Source organism: Bison bison, unplaced genomic scaffold (genome assembly GCF_000754665.1).
Source record: "Bison bison bison isolate TAMUID 2011002044 unplaced genomic scaffold, Bison_UMD1.0 scf7180017864383, whole genome shotgun sequence".
Taxonomy (NCBI): domain Eukaryota; kingdom Metazoa; phylum Chordata; class Mammalia; order Artiodactyla; family Bovidae; genus Bison; species Bison bison.
In genome coordinates, this window is record NW_011494955.1 from 2824132 (window position 1) to 2832806 (window position 8675).

At 47.6% G+C, this 8675-nt stretch overlaps 1 protein-coding gene across 1 annotated transcript in view; it reads right to left on the minus strand.

Annotated features, from left to right (window-relative positions):
- Nucleotides 1-6861: 6861 nt before the first annotated feature.
- Nucleotides 6862-8675, minus strand: part of DHH (desert hedgehog) — a 6276-nt gene continuing 4462 nt past the window's right edge. The window contains exon 5 of the mRNA XM_010858066.1: nucleotides 6862-8460. Within this exon, the coding sequence (XP_010856368.1) occupies nucleotides 7835-8460 (626 nt within the window). The 3' untranslated portion in view covers nucleotides 6862-7834. The remainder of the gene's footprint in view (nucleotides 8461-8675) is intronic.

Consider the following 8675-nt stretch of genomic DNA (forward strand, 5'->3'; position numbering starts at 1 on the left):
GCAATCTTGATTCCAGCTTGTGCTTCTTCCAGCCCAGCGTTTCTCATGATGTACTCTGCATAGAAGTTAAATAAGCAGGGTGACAATATACAGCCTTGATGTACTCCTTTCCTTATTTGAAACCAGTCTGTTGTTCCATGTCCAGTTCTAACTGTTGCTTCTTGACCTGCATACAGATTTCTCAAGAGACAGGTCTGGTGGTCTGGTCTTCCCATATCTTTCAGAATTTTCCACAGTTTGTTGTGATCCACACGGTCAAAAGCTTTGGCATAGTCAATACAACAGAAAAAGATGTTTTTCTGAAACTTTTTTGCTTTTTCGATGATCCAGTGGATGTTGGCAATTTGATTTCTAGTTCCTCTGCCTTTTCTAAACCCAGCTTGAACATCTGGAAGTTTGCAATTTATGTACTGTTGAAGCCTGGCTTGGAGAATTTTGAGCATTACTTTACTAGCGTGTGAGATGAGTGCAATTGTGTGGTAGTTTGAGCATTCTTTGGCATTGCCTTTCTTTGGGTTTGGAATGAAAACTGACCTTTTCCAGTCCTGTGGCCACTGCTGAGTTTTCCAAATTTGCTGGCATATTGAGTGCAGCACTTTCACAGCATCATCTTTTAGGATTTGAAATAGTATTTGCAGGAGCTTTAATAAATATTTGTTGAAGGAAGGGTGTCTCTGGACCTGAGAGGAACTGCCTTGTCTCTTGTGTGTTAATCTGACTTGTTTAAATCTCAGAGCACCTCCTTATTTCCAACCCCCTGGAAGCACCTCATTGTAGTATAGTAGCCTCTGGCATTACAAAGTGATTTTCCTCAAGGTCACAACTGGTGACTAAGCACCAAATAGAATATACAGCCCTATTGTTCTTAACTGGGGAACCACTGTCAAGTGAGAGGCAATCACAGTTCAAAAGTGACAACCACCAGTAGGACGTTTGACCTTCCTGCTACACTCCCACCAAGTTTCCAGGCCTTCATATAGAGTCTTTCAAAGATAAAGGAAATCCACCTTCTTACCCTCCCAAAGAAGTCCCATTCATCTTTAGACAATTCTACCAGTTGTTGAAAATGAGACATTTCAAAAAAAAAAAGACAATGAGACATTTCAAAGAATAATCTACCCTAGCCAGTTTATCAAGGGATAGAATGAGGGCAAGCAGGCCATAAGAGAGAGAGAGAGAGAGACCAGTTCTCCCTCCTGTGGTGGTGCTAAGGTACCTTGACCAGCTGCCTCTAAGAGAAGAGGAAGGTGGGTGACTTGGGCCTCAGCTTAGCTCAGGGAGAGATTCAGGCTCTCTAGCCTCAGAGATTCTATGAGCTCCTATAGACTAGCCAGGACTAGAACAAGGAAAGGATGTGTGTGGAGGAAATGGGATTAATCCCAGCTCAAATGTTGGGTGGAATCCCAGCTGCTGCAGCTGCTGAGGGCTTAACCAGCTGTTCCCTGGGCAGCTGCAATGTTCAGCCCAGACCTGGCTCTCAGGGTGGCAGCTCTGTATCAGCTTAAGGCCATCAGCTCCAAGCAAGTCAAGGCTCTGTGGAAAGAATCGCTGGAAAGCAAAAGAGAATAGCAGAGAGTCCCCAATTCCGAGAACTTTTGTTTGGACATCATGTGGTTTGAAATCAGACAACTGTGTTCTTAGGTTATGTGGTCTCAAGGAGGGAAGTTGAGAGACAGTTTGGGTTTAGGTTTCAGAGAGAAGCAAAACAAGGACTGGAGGTACTGCCTTCAATTCTCCTTTCCTTTCCTGTCCTGCTTCAATTTCCCTACACTTCCCCCACCACCATGGGTTTCCATAACATGTCCCCCATGGGAATGGATGCATTTCCTACTTGTGATCAGAATTAGTGACACTCACATGCTCCAATGAGGACTAATGTACTTAGGGATAAAGATAACCCCAAAAGCCCATCTAATTGTGAGTTTATTTTTTAAACAAATATTTATTTTTGGCTGCAGTGGGTCATGGTTGTGGCACTCAGGTTCAGTAGTCGCAACGGACAGGCTTATTTGCCCCATAGCATGTAGGATCTTAGTTCCCCAAACAGCAATCAATCCCATGTCCCCTGCCTTGGAAGGTGGATTCTTAACCACTGAATCACCAGAGAAGTCCCAGCAGTTTCTTTTTTTAAGTGCAAGTTTGATTTTCCTCTTCACCTGCTTCAAATCCTGCAATTGTTTTCCAAATTTCAGACAGAATTGAAAATCCTTCAAGTTACCGCATCTCCCTTGCACTGTACTGAACCTGTCAGTGCTCCTCAGATTCATCTTATCATCACTCCCCAACTCCAATCCTTGGCACATACTGTTCTCTTTGCTTGAACAACTCTTATCCATCTCTCAGGTCTCAGCTTAAACGTCATTTCTCATCTCCTCACCACACTCAACCACCTTCTAACCACTTATGCCTATCTCCCCAGAGGACTTGTAAGAACTGTGCTTGACTTTACTGTCCTATCCCCATGGTACAACACCATATTTGGCACATAGCAGGTACTCAACAAACCCTGATTAGAGATACCCCTTTCTCATGGGAGATGTTCATCATCAACCAGGTCACATATAGAGACAATAACAGAGAAGCGGGCTTGAATGTGCTAACTGGCCACAAAATCCCCCATAGGGAAATACCCCAACCAGCCATAGACTGCTTCCCATAGACAGCTGCTTCAGGCTCCCAGACAGAGAAGAAAGCTTCCTCCAATAGAGCAGGAACTACAAAAGCAGTCAGGGATAAACATCTCAAGACTCTAGGTCAGAAATGCTAATTTTTCAAACAGAGTTCATTATTTTTACTAAGGACCCCATCTTAGCACTGGGTCCTTTTTATGCTTTGTGGCTGTTTAGCATCTTCATTGCTGTGTGTGGGCTTTCTCTAGTTGAAGGGATCAAGGGCTACTCTCTAGTTGCAATGCGCAGACTTCTCCTTGTGGTGGCTTCTCATTGCAGAGCACAAGTTCTAGGGCGTGCAGGCTCGGCAGTTGTGGTGCACAGGCTTAGTTACCCTGAGGCAGGCGGGATCTTCCCAGATCAAAGATCGAACCCACGTTGCTTGCATTGCAAGGTAGATTCTTAACCGCTGAACCACCAGAGAAGTCCTGGCCTCTTCTTATTTCAAACATTTCTAGAAGCTTACTTTATTCTGCTAGAGCTCCCATAACAAAATATCATAGACTGGGTGGCTTAGACATCAAACATTTATTTTCTCATAGTTTTGGAAGCTAGAAAAATCCAAGATCAAGGTTCCAGCCAATGCAATTTCTGGTGAGAGCTCTCTTTGTGGCCTGTAGATGGCTGCCTTCTCACTACGGCCTATCATTGAGCATGTGAAGAGAGAGAAAGCAAGCACTCTCCTGTGTCTTCTTGAAACGACACTAATCCCGTCAGATCAGGGCCCACTCTAATGACCTCATTTAACCATAATTACTTCCTTAGAGGCCCCATTTCCAAATATAGCCACACAGACATGAGAGCTTCAACAGATGAATTTGGGGGTGACATACATTCAGTCCATAACAAAGCTCAATATTCCCTCTCCTCTAATTCAAAAAGAGCTGAGAGTCTTCTCTTGCTTTCTGGGTTGGTGTACCCACCTGCTATGGATTACTGCCAGAAACTTGCACCTACATCTATATTTCCTTAAGCAGTGGCTAGGTAAGGAAGCCAGTCCTCCAGACAGGAGGAAGAAGAGTCAACGAAAATGAGAGAGTACTGTCAGAAAGTGAGACTTACTAGTGACTCAGTGAAGGGAATGAGGAAGAGTTAACACTAGCTTAAGACCCCATAGGATGTGGCCCCATCCATGAAGGCAGTCTTATAGTTATTCCTGCCCCAGTTTCCTCTTCTGTAATAAATCTCACTGAGTTATGTGAGGACTAAATGAGGACGCAGGTAAAGTGCTAAAACAGGGCCTAGCCTATAGTACGTTCTCAGGCAGCGTTAGCTATAGTTACACTTCCCAGTCTCCTGTTCTAACCAGCCTGCGCATTCGCATTCCAGATTCCAAGTCCTTGCTCACATTGTTACTTCTATCTGGAATAGCCTTTCTAGTCTCCTCCACCTACACATTCTAAAACATCCTATTCAGGCCCTACTTTCTCCACAAGGCCTTCTGGGTACAAATATGACATTTACCACCCATTCAACTCATCTTAAGTAACACTGTTGCTTAGGTAGTTAACCATCTTAAACTTTTGAGAAACTATTTCTTAATTTTTATGTTTTTCCGTGTCTAATATGATGCTACACTGTGTATGTTCAGCAAATCCTGATGAAGAAAGAAAGGGGAGAAAAATCTGAATTCTGGGTAATAAAAAGGTCACAGAAACCTTTACCATCTGAGCCACCTGGGAAGCCCCCAAAGTTCACCTGAACCTCAACACAGTGCTTCTCAACTCCAGTTTCCCAAAATGCCAAGAGGTCTTGGCAGGATGATCAACAAAATGCTCTGTAAATTCTCAAAACAAGATTACTTTTAATTATACTTCAGTTCTAAAGCAAACCCACATCTGTCACATAGCACTTTCTGAAGAACAGAATGTTATGAAATCAAACAAGTAAAGAGGCAACACAACCCCTCAAAAGTCCAGGAACCACTGATAATGCTGATTCTGGTAGAGTGGTATGGAGAGAAGCAGACAGTCTATAGACAGCAGAGCAGCAAAGGCAGAGAGAAATAGATGCAGAGCATAGAACACTTGGTAGTTTCCATTCCAGTTGGGCACATACACTGCTATTGTCAACGATCTTGTCAGGCAGGGATCAGTAACAGGCAGGGATCAGGTCTGCCTGACTTCCAAGTCATGCCCTTTCCCTAATTCTCACTGCCTATTTTGTTAATGAGAAGGGGTGTTGTACTTAGAGATGTCCTGTGGCCCAGTTGAATATGCCTCCTGGCCATCTTCATAGAGATGGTGTTCTTTGCTGCTTGAGGGAAGGTAATGGATTTTATTTTAGGAAGCTAGGAGAGCCTCAGAGGAAAAGAATAATGAGGAATGAGAGTGGGGGTGCGAGTGGGGGAGGTGAGAGGTGAGCCTTCAACCTGGGAAGTAGTCTATAGGATGTAGTTTAAGGGAAACCAATTAATTGTTGTCCCCAAATATCTCCTGCCCAACACATTAAGGTGCTAGGAATCAGCACCATTATGGCTTTATGGTTTAAGGCCTTATTTTCAGCAGGTCTTTTAAATACATGCATTATATGAAAAGAGTAGTAAAAACAAGGAGCCCATCAACAACATAGAAATTTGTAAGTTTAGTCATCACCTGGAGTGACATGACAGGAGGGCATCAGGATCTGACAGAATGAGACAAGGGCAGGTTTAGAAAGTAGGAAAGGTCCACAGCTTGGAGTGTGTTTCTGAAGTCACTCTGAAAGGGGAAGGGTGGTGGTAATGGGCACTTGGTGAGGACAGAGGGAAATGGCTGTGGAAGAATATAAAGGTAAACTTAGTTGTCGTTTAGTCGCTAACATGGGCTGTAGCCTGCCAGGCTCCACTGTCATGGGATTTCCCAGGCCAGAATACTGGAGTGGGTTGCTATTTCCTTCTCCAGAGATCTTCCCCACCCAGGGGTTGAACTTGCTTCTCCTGCTTGGCAGGTGGATTCTTTACTACTGAACAAAGGTAAACTTCGCCTGTTTCCAAATGTTGGTTTTATCAAGCACTACCTGGAACCCTAAATATGCTTTCACCTCCAAACACTGAACCCAAAGGGGCCCAGGGTGAGGGAGATAAGTAGGTTAACTTGGATGCACATCAAAGTCTGGATTACTACAGGCTACAATATACTTCCAGCTTCCAGGAGCCACAGGGCTAAACCAAGAAAGAGGGATGCAAAAGTGCCACTTTCCAAATGAGAGGTAGGTGGGCTCCTCACCAGCCCCTGACACCTGTGGCTCAGCCTGGCAGCTTAACAGGCCCATCCACCCCCTCTTGCCCCGGGGGAGAAGGCCTTTTGCACAAATCCATCCACCATCTGTACAGCATATAGTTCCTCTTTCCTCGGGGCTAGAAGGGAACCGATCCTGAAGGCCACTAGAGGGCAGTGTATAGCAGGGTCCTTGCCCTGGAAGAGCACAGCTGCCACAGGGAAAGGTGGGCTCCTGGTGGTACCAACACTTAACCATCCTTCAGGCCCTGACACTCTCCTTCCAGTGCACTGCAACTCCCTCGGAGCTTCCATTCCTAACTCAGAGGCACCTGCCTGCCTAGATTCCAGGGAAGCAGAGCTAGCAATAATGGGAGAGGGGAGAGGGGAAAGGGGGAGGAAGCCAGTAGAAACAACAACCAGGAAGCTGATCAGAAAGGGGACTCAGTTTTTAATTCCTATATTCCCTTGCTTGGAGAGCCTATGTCCCCTCTGCTGCCATACATCTGGGCTGAAGTTGCTCTCTGTGCTCAGCCCATCAGGAAGAACAGGTTCCAGCCCTCTGTGCAGGTTCTTTCTCTTGATCAAGAATGTATGGAGACTACCAGTTATGAATTAGCTATGGTTTTTCCAGTAGTCATGTATGGATGTGAGAGTTGGAATGAAAGCTGTCCACCGAAGAATTGATGCTTTTGAACTGTGGTGTTGGAGAAGACTCTTGAGAGTCCCTCGGACAGCAAGGAAATCCAACCAGTCCATCCTAAAGGAAATAAGTCCTGAATATTCATTCGAAGGACTGATGCTGAAACTGAAACTCTAATACTTTGGCCACTTGATGCAAAGAACTGACTCATTTGAAAAGACCCTGGTGCTGGGAAAGATTGAAGGTGGGAGGAGAAGGGGACGACAGAAGCTGAGATGGTTGGATGGCGTCACCAACTCAATGGACATGAGTTTGAATAAACTCTGGGAGTTGGTGATGGAGAGGGAGGCTGGTGTGATGCAGTCCATGGGGTTGCAAAGAGTCAGACATGACTGAGCGACTGAACTGAGCTGAGGGATTGCCATGAGTTGTCAGTTGGTCCAGTCTCCTCCCAAGGAGAAAAAAAAAATCAGTCCCATGTAGACACCCCACCCTCACCCCCCACTGCACACACACCAGAGTAGAATGCAGGCTATGGTGATTCTTGAGCAGGGGAGACTGCAGGCTAACAAATGGGAGCCAGAATTCTTTAAGTATCAGTACCTAAAATGGCTTGAACCTCCTTTGGAGCCCCTATGAACAGAGAAAGAATGCGTTTGAGTTGTCTTGTTCTTTGGATAACCCTGGTCTCTTCAACAGTCGGGTATGCAGACACGTGGGCAGAATGCTAGTCCTCTCTGATGGGAAAAAGAACTAGCAGCCTAGAAAAGGGCAGACTCTTCTGGTCTCAGTTGCTGCTGGTCGACAGGGAGGCCTCCAGAGAGGAGGAAGCAAGGCAGGACGACCTGCTGGGAAACAAGGGGGGATGGGAAGTAAGGTATGGTCCCCTTTCTCCATACCCCTCCCCCAATCTGGAGGCAAATCACCATCTGAATAGAGATATTTCCCAATAAGCTCCTGGAACCCTTTCTTTTATTAGCCCACTTGTAGGAAAATGTTATGACCATGCCTCGGCCCCTCATCTTGCCAGGCTGGGCAAGCAGATCATTATATTACAATTTATAAATAGAAAATAAAATAAAATAATCGAGTGGGGCTGAGGCACTGGGGAATAAGAGGAGAAATAGTCCTCGTCAAGGAGTATCCATCATCAACTCCATCTACCTAGGACCCAACCTCCTAGTTAGAGGTTGCCCCTAAACCATCTCATCCATTTTCTCCCTACCCCTCCCCGCCATCAGCATCGTCTGCTGCGCATATCCCCGGATCTCAGCCCGCACGCTCGCGTTTAGGCGGGTGCCACGAGTTTTCTATGCCTGGAACGCTCAGTCCAGCAGCTCCTCAGCCAAGCGATAGAGGAACCGAGAGTACCAATGCATGCCAGTCGGCTGAACGGCCCCGCCCGGAAGCAGCGCCCCCAGCGCGTGCAGCAGGCGCAAAGGAGCAAAGGCGCGGTGCGCCCACTGGTGACTTTCCAGAACCGCGTAGCATGAGGCCAGGACATCGTTGACCAGCAGCGTCCCGTGCGCTGTGAGCGGTGCGAAAACGCCCACGGCTTCCTCCCGCGCCACGCGGGCCACGCGCGCCGGCCGAAGGGCGTCCCCGCCTGGCGCCAGCACCGAGTCCCCCGCGCGCAACCGGCGCGCGAACACCGGTGCAAAGTCGCCTGGCGCGGGCGCTGGCCCCCGAGCCGCGAACACCAAGTGCCAAGGCGTGAGCAACAGCTTGCGCGGGGGCCGCTCGGTCTCCACAGCTACGAAAGAGGCCCGGCGCTGCAAGTCCCGGTCCAGGAAGAGCAATACGGGCGTGGGCACCACTCGGCCGGCCGCGTCTGCCGCCAGCACCCAGTCTCCGCGATGCAGTTCCCGTAGCCCCTTCCGCTCGCCGCTCCGCAGGCGCACGGTGGCATTTCCCGGAAAGCAGCCGCCTGCCCTGACCGCCAGGGAGTTATCTGCAAGGAACAAGCAGAGAGAGAGGACTGAAGACCAGCGGTTCCAGAATGTTAGTAAAGATTCTGAAGGACGTGGGTCAAGCTCAGGACAGACTTCACCAGTCCCGGAACAACAAGCACGTTCCCCCAGATCGGGTCCCAACCGGGCAGAAATGGAAGGCTGGTTTAACAACGCCAAACGCCTCTTTGGTCTCCCCTAGGGTCGCAACCGGGTT